Genomic DNA, 21,119 nt, shown 5'->3' on the forward strand with positions numbered 1-21,119 from the left:
GATTGAAAGAAATTAGGTAGCTTTGGAAACTCTTCTTTAAGCAAAGTCAATTCCTATGCTAAATACACCCTCCGGTCACTATTATAAGTAAAATTTTATATTTTAGATTCATTCATTAAATAATATATATAATCTATAATAAAGACTATATACATCATCAATTGAATGAATCTAAAATACAAAGTTTTGTTTATAATAGTGACCAGAGCGTGTATAGCCTTATTAATTAGTTTTTTCGTTAAGATAAAATGTTTTGTTTATGTAAAATGAAATAAATGTGTATATCTTACCTCTTTCTCAAATTTGTCAATATCTAAATGGAGCAAAGCAATCAATGCATCATAATTTGGATCATCTCTCGGTGAGAGTTGGGTTTTTTTTTTTTTTTTTTGAGGGAAGTGAGAGTTGGCTAGGACAACATGTGTGACAAAGAGGACATTATATTTATTTTTACTACAATAAATGATAAGAAAACATATTGCAGCTAAATAGTAAAAAATACAATCCAAACTAAAAATATGTGAAATATTGATAAGTAAAGATGGTGGAAGTTTAAGGGCAAACCCAAAGTTCTTGTACTTGTCTATTGAAGAAGTTGTTGCTAGAAACCCCTTTGTCTTCACTAATATCCCAATGTCTAATATTGTTATAGTTTGATTTGACATAATAGTTCCCACTTTTAGTACCCATCCACATAAGTCGATATTCTATATCCTCTTGAATTATTCAAATTTGCTTAATCTGATCACCACCAGTCCTTTAGGAACGTATTATCAATTAAAGTATAATGATGATGATTCCATTCAACTGAATTCCCTTCCAAAAGGTCCATGACTGATCCAAAGACTTTGGAATTTCTGGTGTTTTGTGTTATGACTTTAAACCGAATTTTGGAAAGGAAACCTATTATATTCTCATACCTTCATACCTTCATAGAATTTCCATTTCCAACTTTCCATTTGAATACTTCTCTAATTAAAGTTAGGGTTATGGCCAATCTAGGCTTGAATGACATATGAATTAGGAAAGTATCTAGTCTAGATTTTAAAACTAATTATTAGGTTAAGTATAAATCCTCCAAATATTTTTCTTTTGAAGGGTATAAATCCTTCAAACTTGCTTAGCCAACATCACTTCGTTAAAAGCTCCGAGAGATCTAAACCACGTACCTCTTTAAGTTTAGATTTGAATAGAACATCCTTACTAGTCTAATGAATTTTCTTTTGGCCTTCCTTGGTGTCCCCCCTGAAACAACTCTTAATTTTGTCATTACATATGTTGGGATGGGGAAACAACTTATTGATAAACTCTTGCTATAACGATTTGAACTATGTATTTCAATACTTTTGTTTTGAATCGATTTTGGTACTACCTTCAACCAAAGATCACATTTCAGTTGTTTTATTTCCTTTAAAAATCATTAAAAATTATGTGAATATTATTTCCCTTTCTTTTAAAAAAGAGAGTTATATAACTTTTTTGTCCTTATAAAATCTCAGTATTTCATTTTTAGCCGGTGGAAAAATTTCTTCAATTTTTAGTTCCTACAAAATTATCTTTCAAGTAGTTTAGTCCATATTGAAATATGTACAATTATTATATTTTGAATGATTTTTTGCAGTCATGTTTATAGTATAGGTCTTGTAACGAGTGCCCTCTTTAAATATTTTAAATTAAATCATTATTCTTTAAAAATGTTAAAGTTTTCAATTTTCAATGCACTTTATTGCACAAACTTTTATAAAAAGTTACTATTTAAAGTCTTTATTTAGTGCCCGGGGGCACTAATTAACATTTTTCTAAAGTTCATCCACAAAAAATTAGAATTTTCTTAACATGAGATAAATTAAATATGAACTTTTTAAACATCAAGAGTTCAAGATAAAAGTAACGGAAATTGAACCTCAAAATCAATTTTTGAGATCATTCTTGTGCACATTTTTTTATTTTTTTTATTTTTTATAATGTCAAACTAATCCCTACCATTTTCAAGTTAAAGACAAATTAGTCTCTTTATTATAAACGATCAGTAACTAATTTATCCTTGATATAAAAGATGTTAAGGTGTCCCGTGAGCATAACTCGGCGGTTGGTATTATTATATGCAGAGGTTGGAGTTTGAATCCCGGACACCTCACTTAGAATTCTAGCTACCAGCTACCTGAAAAAAAAAAAAAAAGATGTTAGGGTTCAATTTAGAAATATTTATATAAAATTAAATTGGATCGTAAGAAAATCGTGAGGAAACAAATGGGGGCCTATGGTCCAAAGAAGGTCAGCTGAGCTCAACCCTAATGGTAAGAAATAGATTTCAACAATAAGGTTGTTGCTATTTGTAGCGGCTAGGCAACCCTTTTGCAGTATTACGTTGCAGAAGCCCTAGATTCTCAGACAGACTCCGAAAGAAGAAGACAACGAGGAAGAAGAGAAAGATACAATGGCGGCTTAGCATGATGAATCAAGCTGCAACCATACGAAAGTTTCCCTCACTATCGCCAAACATCTTTTCTCAAAGGAATCAGAAAAGAATATCGTGTTTTCGCCTTTGTCTCTCCAAGTAGTGCTTGCAATCATCGCTGCTGGCTCTGACGGTTCCACACGACAACAGCTTCTCAACTTCCTCCAATTCAAATCCGCCTATCATCTCAACTCCTTCGTCTCTCAACTCATTTCCGTCATCTTCAAAGACGCTACTCCTTCTCATGGTCCTCGCCTCTTTTTTGTCAATAGTGTGTGGCTGGACAAAACCCTTTCTCCTCAACCTTCCTTCAAACATATCGTGACTACCGATTACAAGGCCACTTTGTCTTCTGTTGATTTCCAGAACAAGGTAAGAGAAGTAGATGATTACAGCATCAATTGTTTTTGTGATTTGAATCTATCTTTCTTGTAGTTAGCTATTTTTATATATATTTATGTCATTGTGTTATAATGGTGTCGCAGTCATGAAGTTTTTTGTTTAATTGTTGTAGTTGTTCATGCATTTCTTGCACTTGCTTTATAAACGGTGTTTGGTTAATGGCTATAATGTGGTTTTTATGGAACTTGGAAGTGTTTGTTATTTGACACTTATAGTCTGGCTCATAAGCTTCTTGATTTAATCTTTATATTTCATCCTTGGCTTGGTATACAGCAAAGTAGGGTTTTTTTTTTTCTTTCTTTCTTTCCTTCTTCATGAATAACATTCAAAAGGCATGAATGGAGATGCTCAAGACGATTCATATTATACTTTTTTTTTTCCTTCTCCAAAAGAATTGGTAGGATTTTGAAGTTACAACTTTGTGTTTATCTCAAAGGGAAAGAAAATTAGTATTAATATTGTTGTCTCTTTTAGCATACAAATTCGACGGAAATGATTTTAGAGTAGCAAGTATCAACTTCTATGAAAACAATCAATTGACGAATGAAACTTTTCTCTCCTTGTTGTATTCTACCATTTCCAACAAATTTAGCACCGTAATGTGTGAAAATTAGACTAGCAGAAAGTTGATTTCTTCTATTGAAATACTTGTGAAGAGAATTCAATTGATCTATTGCATAACTGATTTATAAATTTGATTGACATGGTTTTGAAGGCTATTGAAGTGACTAAAGAAGTGAATTTATGGGCTAAAAAAGAGACAAATGGCCTTATTAAAAAAGTTGTTGCTCAAGAGTCGGTCAACAACTTAACCAGACTCATCTTTGCTAATGCACTGTATTTTAAAGGAGCTTGGATTCAACCGTTTTCTAGATGTATGACAAAAAAATATGATTTTCACCTTCTGAATGGCAGCTCAGTCAAGGTTCCCTTCATGACCAGCAGCCTTGATCAATTTATTAGAGCTTTTGATGGTTTTAAAGTTCTTCGTCTTCCGTATAAGCAAGGAAAAGATGAGCGGAAATTCTCTATGTACATTTTTCTTCCAAATGCAAAAGATGGACTATCAGCTTTGGTTGAGAAGGTGGCTTCTGAATTTGAGTTGCTAGAGCACAAGCTTCCTTATAAAACAGCGCGAGTAGGTGGCTTCAAAATTCCAAGATTCAAATTTTCATCTAAGCTTGAATCTTCTCATATGCTGAAAGACCTAGGAGTGATTTTACCTTTCTCTTCTGGGGGTTTGACAAAAATGGTGGACTCTCTTGAAGGTCAAAATCTCTCCGTTAGCAACATATTTCAGAAGTGTTTTATTGAAGTAAACGAAAAAGGCACTAAAGCTGTTGCAGCCAGTACTACATTATTTACCTTGGGTAGATCAACCGGACTAGACTTTATAGCTGATCACCCTTTCTTATTTTTAATTAGAGAAGATTTGACCCAAACAATCCTCTTTGCCGGACAAGTGTTCAACCCTCTTTGCTAAGTGATCTTAATTTCCGAAACCGCAATCAATTGCATCAATCATACATAGATAACGAGGGAAACTCATTTTTTAAAAGGAATGTGTTTTTTTTTTTTTTTTTTAATGAATATAATTTACTGTTTTTTGATATGATCCAAGTGTGGGACAAATAGATTAAGGTTGCCTTACTTGTAAGGTTACTTCTTTTGTGGCTAGTTTATATTTTTTTAGGATTTTAATTAATTGAGGTCATTATTTGTGACAATCTTGTTCATCTACTTCATTGTTCTCTCTGCGTGCTTTCTCTTCTGATTCATCTTCAGTGTCTTGAATTAAGCTTTCAATGCTACTCATACTCATTAGATAATTACTACATGAAGAAGAAAAAAGGGTAGCAAATGTTATGTTCTTCTTTTGTTTTTTGTTGTTCCTTTGGCTCTTATAGGAGGCTGCAAAACAACCTTGATTGCGAGGCTTGTAGCAAATACATTAATGTCTAAAGTGAAAGCATAGTTATTCTTAACTGGTATAACATTGATTTATACAAAATCGTCAAGGAACTTAAAACACTTGCAAGTATATGGATGGAATAATTTAATTTAAATTATCCATATATTTACAGATGAAAATTATAATTTATATGCAGAGTTGAGCTAGCATATGATGTTTCTTGTCACTGTTGAACTTTGTAGACTTTCAAGTGAAAAAGCATATGCATCCCTTTGAAAGTAAATGCAGTTCAGATTTGTAAAACACAAATTGCCTGAAACAAATATACTAGTCTTATTATGTTTTCACATTGTTCCGGAAAAAATTGAAATTTCTTTATTTACAAAGAAACAAAACCATGTAATTATTTACAAATCTAAAGATTGGATATAGGCTAAACTCATTAACGAGTACATTTTAAGATACAATTAACTCAATGTACAGAAGAATCCTCCTCATAGCTGAAACATGTACCTATTCCAGCTTAAAAATCATTAGTAAACGTGTAAATAAATAGGTGATAAGAAATTAAGTTCTATGAAGCATTTCATTTTGTTAACTTGGTTTGATGTAAATCTGTATCGATGGAGTTTACGACTTCTCTATCATCGTATAAGGGCCTTGGAAAATGGTAATTCTTACCATCTCATGTATGCCAAAGAAAAAACAACAAAAACACAAACTTGAAGCGAGTGCTCGATTGAATAGCTGAATTGGGGTCTATGTTTAGTCCCTTTAACTGCCAATTCTTTGATGCAACATAATATGTATGAAATGTTGCATATAAGATTAGGTATTATCAGCTAACCTAGGATATGAGTCCCATAACTTTTATGTATTTCTCGCATAGAAAAATCTATGTGTGAAAGTGACAATAAACCCTTCCTTTGGAGTTTTCTTGTTATTGGAATTGTTGGGGCTTTTGGTGCCACTTGATATATCATTCTCGACGTTTTTCTTTATTGGAGCTATGTTAACTTTGCCGGAAAAGTTTTTCAGTGTTTAACAACATACAAACATTTGTATTTTGATTTACTAATTAAACACATTCATGCGTATATAGTGTAAAAAACATTGAAGCTCATAGCCTACTTTACTGAATTTCAAAATTAATGCATTGTAAAACAATATACTAAATTCCCATGTTCCTGTGTTTCTTGATTTCTCTAATTGTCTAAGCAAAATAATCATGGTTAATATAAGGTATGAAAATGAGCTTTTATGCAAAGAAGTATAAGTACTAAAATGTAAAAACCATTTCAACTTGTCTAGATTTATCTTTTGTACATCCTGAAGACAATTGATATTCTTTGAATGACTCCATTAAGAACTTTGCTTCCATTTTACTAGTCTTGTAAAACAGAATGCTATCATCAGCAAAAACAAATGGGAAATAGGAGAGCATTCCTAGCAATAGTGATTCCATAAATCTTACCCTCTTGACCTTTTAAAATAAGTCCCGAAAAAACTTCAACACAAATTATCTCAACAAACTAGATTTTTTTTTCTAATGTGAATAACTATGAAGCACGGACACTTCTCGGATTAAGCGTGTTCCGGTGTTGGACATGTGTCGTGTCAGACACCGACACTTATAATTACACTAAATTATGTGATTTTTCCAAATTATTAGTTGCGTCGGCGTGTCAGTGTCCGTGTTGTGTCCGGTGTCCGTGTCCGTATCCGTATCCGTTCTTCATAGGTGAATAATCTCAATATTTCAATACTTGTGTTTTGAATCGATTTTGGTACCTTCAACCAAAGAGCTTATGATTGTGGATAAAAAGAGCAAAAATCCAATTTTGTCCCTTACAATTTTCTTGTGACCCGATTTAGCAAGATAATCCCTTTGCTATAACGAGTCGAGAAGGTTTAATTTGAGTATTATTGTTTGAAAAATACTAGATTTAGACCGTGATCCCTGAAAAAACTAAACTAAATTAGACTTAGAGAAAATTGTGAGAAAACAAATGGGCTTGTTCTAAAAAGAACCCAAGTTTGTTACTATTTAGACTATTACTTTTCCCACCCTGCTGCCTCCTCGCGCGCCCTGCAAAATTTACTAAAATACCCCTGGTCCGGATTACATAATCCGGACCAGATTGTTAGTTATTTCCGGAAACAGAAAATTCGGACCAGATGTTATGTAATTTTCTGTGTCTTTCTTTGATGTCAAGGGTCTCCGTTGACCGTTATATGAACCCCACACAAGCTGCAATGCATTGCAATTGCAGGGTTCTTATGAACGGTCAACAATGACCATGACACCATCGACGCCCCTAAAAAACTAAAAAACATTTGAAGAAAATGGAAGAAAAGAGGTGAAGTGAAGAATGAAGGTATTTGTTGAAGATGGAAGCCTATTTATAGCCTAAAACAAGTCCTAGGTCATTAATACAGTAAATGAAAACGTGTTAGTGGTTCTAACCGTCCAAACCCACAATAATGGCTCTGAATCTTTCCGGAGTTTACATTCCGGAATGTCCTTAGCCCTACAGGAAGTGCCAACTTTTCTCTCGTTCGCCACCATTATCGCATTAATCCGGAAAATATATTCCGAAAACAGGTGTGCATTCCGGATTTAATATTCCGGAATGCATCAGTCATGGCCGGTGGTCTGCATCACACGTTTTTGTCGGTGGTAAAGTAAAAAAAAACGTGGTAAAACGAGTTTTTTGACTGCATTTATAGCCTCCCAACCATTTTTGACTCACCCCTCCCTATAAATAGCCTTCCAAACCCCACCATTTCTCATACCATCCTCTCCCACCCTCTCCTCCTCTTCTTCCTTCTACAACCATGGTTTTCCATCGTTGGCCTTTCATAGATAAGGGTCTCGTTGAAAACTTTCAGGGTTTGTATGAACGGTCAATAAGGATGGAACCGCGCTGCAACGAAGCGCGATTCATCTGAGGGTCATGTGGATCAGTGTGGTTCTTAGCTTGGCCTGTCTAGGCGTAAGTTTGAGCACCCCCCACCTCCCTTAGGGGCATTGTTCTCTTCTTCCCGCCTCCTCTTCCCCCTTCCTCCGGTTTTCCTCCAATAGGCAAACTACTGGTATGTCCCATCACATACCAGTGGTTAGGCTCTTAGGAGATTAAAATTAGGCTCATAGGAGATTAGAAATAGATTTAACATCTTATGTAATAAGCTTAAAAAGCTTGAAAATTATTGTAATGTATTGTTCATATATTAATAAAATGAGTTGTTTTTATGTTTGTGTCTTTTTATTTTATTTGCATTTTATTTTACGAATTTTGAAAATTAAAATTGCAAAAGTTCTGGTAAAACATTATTCCGGATTTTCAAATCCGGAAACATCTGCAAAATTCTAACAATGCAATTCGGAAAATGAAATCTGGACCAGAGGTAAAATTGGAAAAAAATAGGGCGTGCGGGGAAAGGAAATTTTTAAACAATGCAATCAAACAAATAGAAGGAAATTTTTCCAAAAATGGGAGTAGGTTTCTAATAAATTGAACAGTTCCATCGTATAATTCTCATAATACAAATGAAAAAACATCCTAATGAGATATGATATCAATCTCAAATAAAAAAACGGGGGATATGGTGAAATTGGTAGACGCTACGGACTTAATTGGATTGAGCTTTGGTATGGAAACTTACCAAGTGAAAACTTTCAAATTCAGAGAAACTCTGGAATTAAAAATGGGCAATCCTGAGCCAAATCCTTCTTTCCAAAAACAAATAAATAAAAGTTTAGAAAGTGAAAATTAAAAAAGGATAGGTGCAGAGACTCAATGGAAGCTGTTCTAACAAATGGAGTTGACAACATTTACTCTTTCAATAGAATAATCTTGATTGATCAAATCAGTCACTCCACCATAGTCTGATAGATCTTTTGAATAACTGATTAATGAGACGCATAGGGTGGGAAAAGTAATAGTCTACTATTTAAAAGCGGCAAGGTAAACCCTTTTGCAGCTATTACATTGCACAAAAGCCCTACAGAGACTCCTGAAGAAGAAGAAAAACAACAACAATGGCGACTCAGCGTGATGAATCAAGCAACAACCAAACGAAAGTTTCTCTCACCATTGTCAAACATCTCTTCTCCAAAGAATCAGAAAAGAACATCGTGTTTTCGCCATTGTCTCTCCAAGTTGTGCTCAGCATAATCACTGCTGGCTCTGAGGGTTCAACACAACAACAGCTTCTTGACTTCCTCCGTTTCAAATCCACTGATCATCTCAACTCCTCAGTCTCTCATCAACTTTCCATCATCCTCAAAGACGCTACTTCTTCCGGTGGTCCTCACCTCTCTTTCGTCGACGGTGTTTGGCTGGAAAAAACCCTTTCTCTTCAATCTTCCTTCAAACAAATCGTGTCTGAAGATTATAAGGCCACTTTGTCTGAAGTTGATTTCAAGAACAAGGTATGCAATTCATTTAGTTTGTATTTGAATTTCATAATTCAAGTGTTTTGAGAAATATGAACGTATATTAATGTTTATTCATGCTTAATTTTAAGCTAGGTTGGGATCACAAACTTGGACTTAATGGTTGAAGGTTAGCTTAGTTTAGTGCAATGAAACACGGATACAGACACGGACACCGACACATTGACACCGCTAATAATTCAAGAAAACACGGACACCGACACTGCTACTAATTCAAGAAAATCACATAATTCAGTGTAATTATAAGTATCAGAGTCGGACACGACACGTGTCCGACACCGGAACACACCTAATCCGAAAAGTGTCCGTGCTTCATAGGTTTAGTGTTATGCATTATTAAGTAATGAATTTGATTTTTTGTTTGTTTGTAAAAACTCGGTATCCAGGATGAATCCCATCGTCCACAGCGGAGTCCATTTATATATGGGCTAAGCCACATAAATTGGAACCGGAAGGATTCAAACCTGATATCTTGAGAGGAGCACACTCCATAATCCCTGCACCTCCAGCCTAACCCATGTGGGTTATTTGATAGCGGGATAGATATCATTAGTAGATGTGTTATTGTATGCTTTTGTGAAACAACTTATTGAGAATTGTAATTAAAACATAAATTGGTTTTGTGATTTGAATCTATCATTTTTGCAGTTACCTTTGTATCATTGTATTATAATTGTGTCGCAATAATGCCTTTTTTCGGTTGTGCGATTGTTCTAGTTGTTGCTCTTGGTGTTTAAACAGTGTTTGATTAATGGTTATACTGTGGTTTTTGGATGTTATGCTATAACTTGATTTGGAACTTGGAAGCGTTAGTAATTGTACCCTTGGTTCGGCTCATAATTTTCTGATTTAATCGTTCCATTTCATCCTGACATGGTATTCAACAAAGTAGATTTTTTTTTTTTTTCCTTTTCCTTTTTTATGAATAACACATAAAAGGCAGGAATAACTATCCATATTCTAGATTTTTTTCCACTGAATTGGACTTACCATGCTTCTCCAAAAGAGTAAGTAGGATTTTTGAAGTTACAACTGTGTTTATCTAGAAGTGAAATGTGATTATATTAATATCGTTGTTTCTTTTAACATACAACTATTCGACAAAAATGATTTTAGAGTAGCAAGTATCAACTTCTATGAAAACAATTGACAATGCAACTTTTCACACAGGAAGTCTTTCTTCTTCTTCTTCTTCTTCTTCTCATTGTTTTCTAGCATCCAACTAATTTAACACCGTTATATTTGAAAACTAGACTAGCAGAAAGTTGATTTCTTCTATTGAAATACTGGTGAAAAGAATTCAACTGATCTATTTGCATTACTGATTTGTAAATTTGACATGGTTTTAAAGGCTATTGAAGTGACTAAAGAAGTGAATTTATGGGCTGAAAAAGAAACAAATGGCCTTATTAAAGAACTTCTTCCTCAAGGGTCAGTCGACAACCTAACCAGACTTATCTTTGCTAACGCACTGTATTTTAAAGGAGCATGGAGTAGTACATTTTCTAAGTATGCGACACAAAACTATGATTTTCACCTTCTGAATGGAAGCTCAGTCAAGGTTCCCTTCATGACTACCAACCTTGATCAGTTTATTAGAGCTTTTGATGGTTTTAAAGTTCTTCGTCTTCCTTATAAGCAAGGAAAAGATGAGCGGAAATTCTCTATGTACATTTTCTTCCAAATGCAAAAGATGGCCTGTCAGCTTTGGTTGAGAAGGTGGCTTCTGATTTTGAGCTCCTAGAGAACATGCTTCCTTGTAATAGAGTGCCAGTAGGTGGCTTCAAAATTCCAAAATTCAAATTTTCATATGGGCTTGAAACTTCTCGTGTGCTGAAGGATCTAGGAGTGATTTTACCTTTCTCTTCTGGAGGTTTGACAAAAATGGTGGACTCACTTGAAGGTCAAAACCTTTTAGTTTCCAACATATTTCACAAGTCTTTCATTGAAGTAAATGAGAAAGGCACCGTAGCTGCTGCAGCCAGCTGTGCACTTATGGCCAAGTGTATTCCAACCGGAGTAGACTTTATAGCTGATCATCCTTTCTTATTTCTAATTAGAGAAGATTCGACCCAAACAATCCTCTTTGCGGGACAAGTGCTCAAAGTGATCATAACATCTCAAACCGCAATCAATTGCATCATTCGTAGATAACGAGGGAAACTCACTTTTTAAAAGGAATGTGTTTTTTATGAATAGAGTTTACTCTTTTTGATATGATCTGAGTGTGGGACGAATAGATTAAGATTATCTTAGTCGTAAGATTACTTCTTTTGAGGTTAATTTATGTTTTGATAGGATTTTAGTTGAGGTTATTATTTGTGACAATCTTGTTCATCTACTTCGTTGTTCTCCTTGTTTGCTTTATCTTCTGATTCATCTTTTGTGTCTTGAATTAAGCTTTCAATGTTACTCATACTCATTAGATGCTGAAAAACAAGGTAGATCATTGCATGAGGTGTTACATATAGAGTTGGTAGCAAGATACAGTAAAATTATCGACTGATTCTGAAACAAAAAAAAGGGTACTAGATGGTATGTTCGTCTCTTGTTTTGTTTTTTTCTTCTTCTTTGGCTTACAGTAGACTGCAAAACAACCTTGATTGCAGGGTTCTGAATTATTGTAGCAAAGACATAAAATTAGACTAAGGCTAATAATGCAGTTAATATCGGATATTTAATTTGAACATGTTATTCTAACAATTTCTAAAGTGGCCTTATGGACAGTGTTAAAATGTCTAAAGTGAAAGCATAGGTATGCATATAACATTGATGATTTATACAAAACCATTGAGTAATTTAAACACTTCCAATTGAAAATGATAATTTATATACAGAAGTTAGCTAGCATGTGTAGTTTCTTGCTCATTGTTGAACTTTGTAGACTTTCATATGCTGAACTAGTTAAAAGCATATGCATCCCTTTGAAAGTAAAAGCTGTTCAGATTTGTAAAACAAAAATTGCCTGAAACAAAAATATTACTTTTTATTATGTTTCCACATTGTTCAGATAAAAATTTGAAATTTCTTTTTGGAGAATTGTCACAAAGAAACAAAACCATTTTGATTATTTACAAATCTAAAGATTGATAATTCCTAGAAAATCATTAACAGTAACATCTTAAGATGACATTTTAAGATACAACTAACTCAGAGTATACAGGAATTGTCACCTAGAAATAAGTTCAAGCCCTGATTATGCGGAAGTAGTTAATTTTAAGTACAATTTAGTTTTCAATTTAATTCAATATGTGTTTGTGTATATGAAAGTTCTAGAATCCTGATATATTATTGGGGTAAGTTAAGAACTTGCTTTACATAGACCGAGTCAGATCTTTCATAGTTTGTGCGTATTACAGATAAGTTTAATTATGACATCAAATGGAGAACCATAGGAATTTATAACCAAAATAATTCCATATAACTCAACAGAAACAAATTTGAGTATGAGTTTCTTAAGTTGGTTCTGATATTAGACTCCCTCTTTTTGCAGCAATTCATAACCTAATCTAGAGCAAACATTGTTTTACATTTGAAGCATAGATAACCTTTGTGTTGTTCTTTTACTAAAAGCGACAGTTATAATGTTTTTTCATCTTTTTGAACTGAAAACTTCAATATGAATTTCTTTGAATTGAAAACTTCAAATCTCTTTGCTGCCATGAACAAAATAACTTTCATGTAAAACTTATCTGTGTGTATTTGCAGACATTGTATCACACATCTGTAGTCAATGCTGGTCCTGACATTAGGAATATACTTTGGTCTGATGCACAGAAGTTTAATAAGTCTAAAACTATTGCAAAAATACAGGGGAAGGGTATAACTATCAGCTAGTAATATCTCACATTGCCGTTGGTTTTACATTTTTTCTCAAATTTTAGTCCCAATGAGGGAAAATATCAATAGTTTCTGATTAAAGTAAAGCATGGGATTACCAACGACAACACTAAAGAGAACAAAGAAGAGTTCAGTTTCTCTTCTCACCTTGTGAGCAATAAATAATATAACGTTTTTTATATTCATCATAGTTTTAATCTTTTCTAAAATTTTGTATTTGTTTTGATGTTTATGTATAGCTTAGTGATGCTTGTAACATCATCTTCAAAGGCTTTTTACTGGTCATTATCTATGAAGTGTAATTGTGGTCCAAGCACTAGTCGAGGTTATGAATCACGCCCTGATGCCGGTATTAGTGGGACAAGAGGACTCTATTCTAGTAGGGTAGGTTATGGGGGCAGTATTCATTATCATTGCAGTAGAAATTGCATGCAGGTTTAACCATTTTCTTTAGAAACAAGTCACTTATTGCATATCTGTTTTAATCGATTGTTTAGAGAACCGAAGATAAAACTTCATTAATCTAGAGCTTTCTTAATAACATCTAGAGCATCCCATCAGTCATTTCAAGAATTATTCTCTTATGTCTGATATTGCTAAATCAATGCAGGTTATGATTTCATCAGTTTCTGTTGTTTCTGCGTTATTATCTTGCATAAGTAGTGATACTCTTGCCATGATGAACAGTACTGCTGCAATGCAATAGAAATAAACTCAAGACTAATCCCTAGCTTGAAAACGTTAGATGACATGGAAATGGAATACAAAACTGTCACAATGTGAATTACTTGACCTATCTCTTTTCTGCTAACTCCTTATTCTTCAAATAGCTGTATATCCCTTCTTTCCTTGTATGTTTTCTCATATTTGAACTAGAAATATTTCTCTCTCTTGTGGGAGCTCTGGGAGAATGGCAATGCCTTCATTTGAGCCTGAATTAGTTTTGCTTCTATCCTTATTTATTCTTTTGATTTCGGATATCTTCAATGGAAAGTATGAAGTACTATGCAGCAATGCATAAACTCAAACAATTCGTAGTTACATACTATTAGCTTTTGGTAGCAGTCAAAGCATCTAATTCTGCACCTCCAATGCACCTTATATTCTGTCTGACAAGACTCGAGCATATAATTCCAGGAATGATCAACATAACCAAGTTTGTTTTGGTTAGATCATGATGAAGATACGTTTTATCTAGCTAGTCCTTAATATTCATTATTTTCATATTTATTACTATGTATTTTTCAAGATTAATCTATAATTTATGGTAACTTTGGTTTTTTAACTTGGTAGATTTAAACAGATTCTATGTTTATGCTTAAACAATAGTTGTAATTATCAAAGTGATGTCAGCGTTTTGGTCACGATAAATGTTTCAGATACATGGCACTGAAATTCAGATACTAGAGGGAGCTCTAAAGCACAAGTACTCCAATTTGCACGGGTACTTCACAGATACCGGTACTTGTACGGTATGCGGTACAGTACGCACCCACGATGCACCAGGGTACTCAACCGTTATTTTCTTGAGAAAATGAGGCTTTTCATGAGAATTAATAGCAATTATAGTTTTGTTTTTTTATAAACTCAAACGGTTCTAGAGCCACAACAACATTTACTAGACTTTGGAACTGCTGCTACTTACTTAACGTCCACCTCTTCTTGTCTGCCAACAACAGTTGCAGAAGTAGAAAAGTCTAGCACTCAAGCCTTGTTACACCATTTATTTTACCGTGCAATGTATCTTCTTATCTTCCTTTATCGTCGTATTGTATAAAATTCAATCCTTGTTAAGCTTTTGTTCTCACTTCTCACTTGATTATACTATATTTTCAAAATAATTTCCTCATGCAATGTTATTTTAATTTTTTTTTTTTATCCTAACGTACCCGTATCTTTGTTTTTTGAGAAATGATGTATCCCGTGCCCGCACCCGTGCAACGTAGACAGGGAGTTATTCAGGTTACCAGACCCTCTCTGCTCAGATACCTCCGGTGTTAGATGACTCAGAGAAATTTATTTTGCGTGACTTTAAAAACATTTATTAAAATGTAAGGACTATTCTTCAAAGTCGTATAAAATGTAGGGACGAAAGACATATTTAATCATAAAATAATTGAGACTCACTAACTGTCACATCAGCTTCCGTTAGAGAATTAACAGCAGAGACTAATTTTGATAACGGAGATAAAATGTGAGGATTTTAAAAACATTTAATGAAATGCTGGGATTATTTTTCGAAGGGACGCAAAATGTAAGCACTAAAGACATATTTAACCTTATTATTATTATTATTATTATTATTTTTATTGAAAAAAAAAGGTAAGCTAACCAAATAAAAAAGAAAAAGAATATTAAACAAATATAAATAAATAATTTTTCCTTATTTCTAAAATAAAAAATAAAAACAAAAAGATGATTTTTGTTCGAGACAAGTCAATTTTAACATCATTCCGGCAAGGCGACTGCGGCTGAATCGAGGAATTGCAATCACGACGACATATGTAGTAGTTGACAGTTCCAGTTTCTAGCGAAATGGGCGAGATTTCAAGTTCTGGGTATAAGGATTATGTCGCTGGGTTACTCGCTGGAGTGGCAGCTGTTGCAACCGGTCATCCCTTTGACACTGTTAAGGTTCGTTTTCTTTTTCATTTTTTTCTTTGCAATAGGGAATTCAACTAACTAACTCATTCTTTTATTACATTTTCTTAGGTCAAGCTTCAGACGCACAACACAGAAGCGCATCTAGTTCAGTACAGAAATGGATTGCATTGCACTGCTAGGATATTAAAGACCGAAGGAGTATGTCTTTTCACCTGTTCTAAAATACTCTATCATAATATTGACAATTAGGCATGTTATGGGATCATTTACTTGATTACTATCATTCTCAATCAATGCAAGATTTGGAAGCAAAATGAATTTTGATTTGATGTAACCAAACATCTAAAATTTTACTAAATGATGTCAAGTTTGGATTGGATATTATTATATTTCATTGAAGCTGATCACTGTGCTTATTTTGGTTATTATTTGTATTGTAAAATATGTATGCTACTATGCTTAACATCAGTTATGCAGATAAACTTTCACATTTGTAGTTCCTTTCCTTTCTCTTGTGATGCTTTCCTTTCAAGTGAAATTGTTTCTTTCTCTCTAGCTCTCAAATCTTGCCTTTTGAATTTTGATTCATAAAATTAAATATGAAAAATACTTATCCTACACTTGGACTTTTTCTAAAAGCGAAATTCCTTTTTGAGGCACTCAAAGGGAAATTCCTAAAATTGGATTTTAAGTGTTATCTTGTATAATTGAACTCAAGAAGAGAAGACTTAGGTGATTGGTTAGGTGTACGGCCAAATGTACTTTTATCTTATATGTAATATCGCTGATATTATCTATATTCTATATAGTATCGTCATGTGTCTAGGACGACTTCTCCTAAAAGTTTTAGTTGTTAGGATGAATGAATTTATTATCTATAATTACAATTTTGCCATTGGTAGGATCTTACAAGTCTTGTTACAATCCTCGTGTTACGATCTTTCACTGGCCCCTTCCGATCCTACTTAGGGTCTCGTGTTTGACTACATTGGAGAAATGATTTAAGATTCCCAAATAATAGTACCAACTCTATTTTCAGATCAAAGGACTTTATAGAGGAGCAACATCATCTTTTGCTGGGATGGCTTTGGAAGGATCTCTATTTTTCGGCATTTATTCCCAAACAAAAAAGTACCTTCAGGTGTGCATGAAAATGACATAGTTAAGATTATTTGATAGAGTATTATGATCTTTTTAATGTTTTTTTTAGACGTATCTGTTGTGATTTATCATATGCCCCGTTGCTTGTTTTGCTTCATGCCTTCAAATTTTGTTTCTCTCCACTTATCTAGGGGGGCATGCAAAGCGGTGCACCACGGCCTCAAGTTATAATACCATCTGCAGCTTTTGCCGGTGCCATAAATAGTTTTGTATTAGGTCCAACAGAACTGATTAAGGTAAAGTAAACTTAAGGTTTGGTATGCCGCAGTTTCTTTAGTCTATTGTTTATATCCATTCCTATTTAATTTGAATTTCTCCAGTGTAGGATGCAGATCCAAGGCACCGACTCCTTAGTTCCGATGTCAAGTAGATACAGTAGTCCCCTTGATTGTGCCCTTAAAACTTTACAAAGTGAAGGGGTAAGGAAATTCGGCAATATTCTGCAACATTATGATTATTGATTAGTGTGTTATAGGCTTATAGCTGATGGAATTTATTTCAGGTGAAAGGAATTTTTCGTGGAAGTGGTACGACATTGCTTAGAGAATCTATAGGGAATGCTACTTTTTTCAGTGTATACGAATACATGCGTTATCACATGCATTCACGTATCAAACCCGCTTCTTCGAATTACAACAATCTGATTGAAATTGGAATTGGGGTTGTTACTGGTGGTGTTAGTGGTGTGGCTGTAAGCATCTTGAGAACTAAGCATGTAGTTTATAACTAAATATACTATTAACCCTTTTAAATATTTTTTGGTTGTGATTTTGCTTGATTGTTCTACCAGTTTTGGTTGGTAGTTATGCCCCTTGACGTGGCAAAGACTCTAATTCAGACAAATCCTGATAAAAACTGTCCAAGAAATCCTTTTACAATCTTGAGTTCAGTAAGCTCTCAAACCTTTCTTCATCTATTTCTTTAATGATGATCATTAAAAACAACTAGAGATTAGAGAGGCCTCAATAGTTTTTTTGTTTATGTTTTCTAGATCTATAAGAGGACTGGTTTGAAGGGGTGCTATGCAGGTCTAGGTCCCACGGTAAGTCGAGCATTTCCTGCTAATGCAGCAACAATTGTCACTTGGGAGCTAGCAATGAAAATGCTAGGCATTAGGCATGACTGAGGTTGGTTCCTTTCTAATTACAATGTGATGACTTTTTAATTTTCTGACTCATAAAATGGTGTTTGCTGTTGTGCATTATACTTTTAGCCTCTAAAGTCTAATTTATTTCAATTGCAGACAATACACCAATAATACAGCAAAGCTCAAATACGCTTTCACGAACCTCATTTTACACACTAGAACAAAGTTGGATGTAGAGAGGAAAGCTTATAATGGATTGCATTTGAAGATCTTCAAATTTTCATTTTTTTTTCCTTAAATTTTTTGCATGTGTGGACAACATTTGTAACACCCCGTTTTCCCAATATAAAAATTTCTTAAACAATTATCAGAGTAAACAGCATAAACAAACGGGATATCACATTTAACATAATCCAATATCAGTTAAATAACAATTTAACCAAATAACTTAAACTTTACAGCAGAAATTATTTCATAATCCATAAAACGTTTTGGCACGCAGGCCCCATCAAAATATTTCAAATCATAATCCATAATATTATAAAAATAACATAGCAGTCACGTAAGAGAATGAAGCATGCATAACATATAACCCCATCCTGTTACGTATCAGAGCGACCTAGACGACACAGTGAGGCAAGGTCACTCACAACAGCAAACTGCACACTAAGCACGATCACCTGCAAGTTACCCATACGAAGGGCAACATTTTCAAGCAGAAGAGGTGAGATTTCATAACAAAATAATGTTAATCAATGTAATTCGAATCATAAATTAACATTAACATCATAATCAATCTTAAACAACTTTGCATATTTGATAAACAATTATCACATATTCACATATTCAATCATCATCAACAACATAGCATCTTAGACACGACAATGCGACAATGCTCTTAGACTCCTTATATGCATGTGGTACCAATCGTCATCATAAGTATTAATATACTTTAAACGTGCGGAGGACAAAACTCCTAATAAATCGTGCGGAGGACAAAGCTCCTAATAATTGTGGTGAGGACTAAGCTCAATGAATGCTAATGCATGGACTCTTATCAACAAATCACCGTAATCATCATATCAATATGCATCCAATAATTTGGAGCTAAACGTCATCTTATTCATCATATATAGACATTATGCACTTAGTTAAATAACAGCAGCAGCATAGGCAAGTGACACAACAACAGGATGATATCATTGTATCAATTACAATTCAATGGCATCATAATATTTAATTCATATCTCACATAATGCATAGTACATTAATCATGCTCAATTAATATTGACATATCTTAAACGGTTTTACAGATTGCGTTAAACATCGTCATTAGGTCTCATTACCAATTAGGGATTCACTCTTGATCAAAACGTGCGACACAGATCGCACAAACACTCAAGGCACTCCAATCTGGAAGTGCTCGCGAGACGAGAGTTCCTACTCGCCATGGCGAGTACCAGTCAATTTCCAAACTAATGTTGTTCTAGGTTCAATCTTGTCCTACATTCATTCCTAATCATTACTAGGTATGTTCAGGCACACAATGACACTAGAGGTCCAACTAAAAAGTCGAAATTGCAAAATCTTACATGCTCTCTGCCTTAGCTCGCTATGGCAAGTAAGGCTGCTCGCTGTGGCGAGCTGCATTGCACAACTCGCGAGGCGAGGGAAAAGGGTTCGCGAGGCGAGCGATGAATGTCGCTACGGCCAAACCTGCTATTTTCACAAAAACTCAGCGATTCACATGGTTCTAAGCTTAATATTGATTCCAAAGTTCGTCCTAAACATTATCTAAGGTCTAGGAACACTTTCTACACCAACTTAATCAATTCCTACCGTTTGATCATCAATTCTAGGGATTTGACCTAGTTTTCGTTTTCTCCAATTCAATCCTAATTCTTGCTAACTAATCATCAGAATTATCATCAATTACCATTACTGAGTTATTAGTCTCACCCTTACCTGGTTATGTAGAAAAATCGCAGCTCTCTTTGATTATCCCTTCTCTTAACTTTTCTCCTTTTTCCAAAAGTTTTCAGGTACAATAGTTTTTCTAACAATTAGGTCTTCCCTATTTAAATCTCTTCCTAATTACTTATCTTATCTCACTTTCTCCCCCAAAACTATCTAAAATATCAAAACAGCCCCCAACTAAATATTTTTCATATTTCTATTTTCTTATCAAATCTTATTTTATTTAACAATAAAATAAGTCTCATAATCTTATCAAAACACATCAAATTATCCAAATCAACTCAATCAACAAAACTCACACATATATTATAGAAATATAATATAATCGCTTAAACTCGATTAAATAAACAATTAAACGAAAGTGGGCGTTACAACATTCATTATTGCATTTGAAGCTGCTTGTTGCTGCTTCATTTTGATACTAGGGAGCTTGGTTAACAAACTTGAAACAGGGGGGCTTGATGTAATGCCCCCTCTACATGTATTTTTGTCCTCCACTCTTATGGATAGAGCATTTCTTTTAATGTACTGGAATATCAATTAAAACTACATTGAAAATTGAAAGTTACATTCTTTTATAAACTTTTCCAAAGATGTGACTGTTATTACAGGACAAGAGAGGGCATAGCAGATATTTGTGTCTCACCTATGGTATCACTTTTGTTTAGTTTAAATAATCAAAATTTGTCAACATTTTTTATTATATTGGATGAAACATTAAAAGAAGTACATTTTAAGGTCTTAAGTTAATAACGTTGGATCAACCCAAATGAGTTAATAAAATAAAAGTTATTATTTTCTTTTGATAGGTTCTGAATACATATTTAAAATGAGCTCTGATGAATTATATTCATGATGTTGGGTAAAAAGAAAAAGAAAAAAGAATACATATTTAAAATAAGAGATAAAACATCAACAACAACTACTCATAAAATTATCAATTTTTATATCTTTTTTTTTTTTTTTGTACATCAATTTTAATGACTCGTATTATAAAATCAATTTTAATGACTCGTATTATAAAAACTCGTATAAGGCAAATCGTTGAAGCAATAGTAGATATCCAATTGTTGCAGACTTGTGGTACATACTATCAACGTCAAAATAGGATGAGATAATAAGAAATGTGTAATGCTAAAGGTAGAAAAGGAGCACTGTGGTAGCCATCAGATTTGTAGAACATTTTCAAAGTCAAAATAGAACAATAAGGTGGGAAGGA

General features: G+C 33.8%; 3 protein-coding genes and 1 pseudogene across 5 annotated transcripts; all 4 read left to right on the forward strand.

The window, feature by feature from the left end:
* The first annotated feature begins 2,260 nt into the window (after window positions 1-2,260).
* On the forward strand, window positions 2,261-4,351 carry LOC25493117 (serpin-ZX). The gene is made up of 3 exons (XM_024780698.2): window positions 2,261-2,297; window positions 2,481-2,830; window positions 3,576-4,351. Exons 1-3 carry the CDS (start codon window positions 2,261-2,263, stop codon window positions 4,341-4,343), a joined length of 1,155 nt encoding a protein of 384 aa, XP_024636466.1. The 3' UTR covers window positions 4,344-4,351.
* Window positions 4,352-8,452: 4,101 nt separating this feature from the next.
* LOC25493118 (serpin-ZX-like) lies at window positions 8,453-11,974 on the forward strand (annotated as a pseudogene).
* LOC25493119 (uncharacterized) lies at window positions 11,694-15,343 on the forward strand. 2 transcript variants are annotated; one of them, XM_013601535.3, is made up of 4 exons: window positions 11,694-11,766; window positions 12,940-13,221; window positions 13,311-13,506; window positions 13,682-15,343. In XM_013601535.3, exons 2-4 carry the CDS (start codon window positions 13,160-13,162, stop codon window positions 13,775-13,777), a joined length of 354 nt encoding a protein of 117 aa, XP_013456989.1. In that variant the 5' UTR covers window positions 11,694-11,766; window positions 12,940-13,159; the 3' UTR covers window positions 13,778-15,343. The 2 variants fall into 2 exon arrangements, with proteins under 2 accessions (XP_013456989.1, XP_039689816.1); XM_039833882.1 differs by lacking the exon at window positions 11,694-11,766 and having other exon boundaries at window positions 12,148-13,221; window positions 13,311-13,455.
* A 136-nt stretch (window positions 15,344-15,479) lies between these two features.
* On the forward strand, window positions 15,480-18,283 carry LOC25493120 (mitochondrial arginine transporter BAC1). 2 transcript variants are annotated; one of them, XR_003011110.2, is made up of 9 exons: window positions 15,480-15,705; window positions 15,784-15,873; window positions 16,715-16,816; window positions 16,968-17,072; window positions 17,157-17,255; window positions 17,339-17,527; window positions 17,627-17,725; window positions 17,806-17,963; window positions 18,080-18,283. XR_003011110.2 is itself a non-coding variant. In XM_024781426.2 (9 exons), the coding sequence occupies exons 1-8, from the start codon at window positions 15,607-15,609 to the stop codon at window positions 17,960-17,962; spliced, it is 918 nt and encodes a 305-aa protein (XP_024637194.1). In that variant the 5' UTR covers window positions 15,481-15,606; the 3' UTR covers window position 17,963; window positions 18,080-18,243. The 2 variants fall into 2 exon arrangements, 1 of the variants encoding a protein (XP_024637194.1); XM_024781426.2 differs by having other exon boundaries at window positions 15,481-15,705; window positions 17,828-17,963; window positions 18,080-18,243.
* Window positions 18,284-21,119: the final 2,836 nt, after the last annotated feature.

This window comes from Medicago truncatula, chromosome 4 (genome assembly GCF_003473485.1).
Source record: "Medicago truncatula cultivar Jemalong A17 chromosome 4, MtrunA17r5.0-ANR, whole genome shotgun sequence".
NCBI lineage: Eukaryota > Viridiplantae > Streptophyta > Magnoliopsida > Fabales > Fabaceae > Medicago > Medicago truncatula.

Excerpts from the sequence above, each read along its gene's own strand:
- LOC25493119 (XM_013601535.3), top strand. The coding sequence starts at position 13,160 with ATGGGATTACCAACGACAACACTAAAGAGAACAAAGAAGAGTTCAGTT. Across the intron at positions 13,222-13,310 it reads TCAGTTTCTCTTCTCACCTT|CTTAGTGATGCTTGTAACAT; the intron begins GTGAGCAATAAA and ends GTTTATGTATAG. Across the intron at positions 13,507-13,681 it reads GCAGTAGAAATTGCATGCAG|GTTATGATTTCATCAGTTTC; the intron begins GTTTAACCATTT and ends AAATCAATGCAG.
- LOC25493117 (XM_024780698.2), top strand. The coding sequence starts at position 2,261 with ATGGTCCAAAGAAGGTCAGCTGAGCTCAACCCTAATG. Across the intron at positions 2,298-2,480 it reads AGCTGAGCTCAACCCTAATG|TTTCCCTCACTATCGCCAAA; the intron begins GTAAGAAATAGA and ends ACCATACGAAAG. Across the intron at positions 2,831-3,575 it reads CTGTTGATTTCCAGAACAAG|GCTATTGAAGTGACTAAAGA; the intron begins GTAAGAGAAGTA and ends ATGGTTTTGAAG.
- LOC25493120 (XM_024781426.2), top strand. The coding sequence starts at position 15,607 with ATGGGCGAGATTTCAAGTTCTGGGTATAAGGATTATGTCGCTGGGTTA. Across the intron at positions 16,817-16,967 it reads AAACAAAAAAGTACCTTCAG|GGGGGCATGCAAAGCGGTGC; the intron begins GTGTGCATGAAA and ends CCACTTATCTAG. Across the intron at positions 17,528-17,626 it reads GTGGTGTTAGTGGTGTGGCT|TTTTGGTTGGTAGTTATGCC; the intron begins GTAAGCATCTTG and ends TTGTTCTACCAG.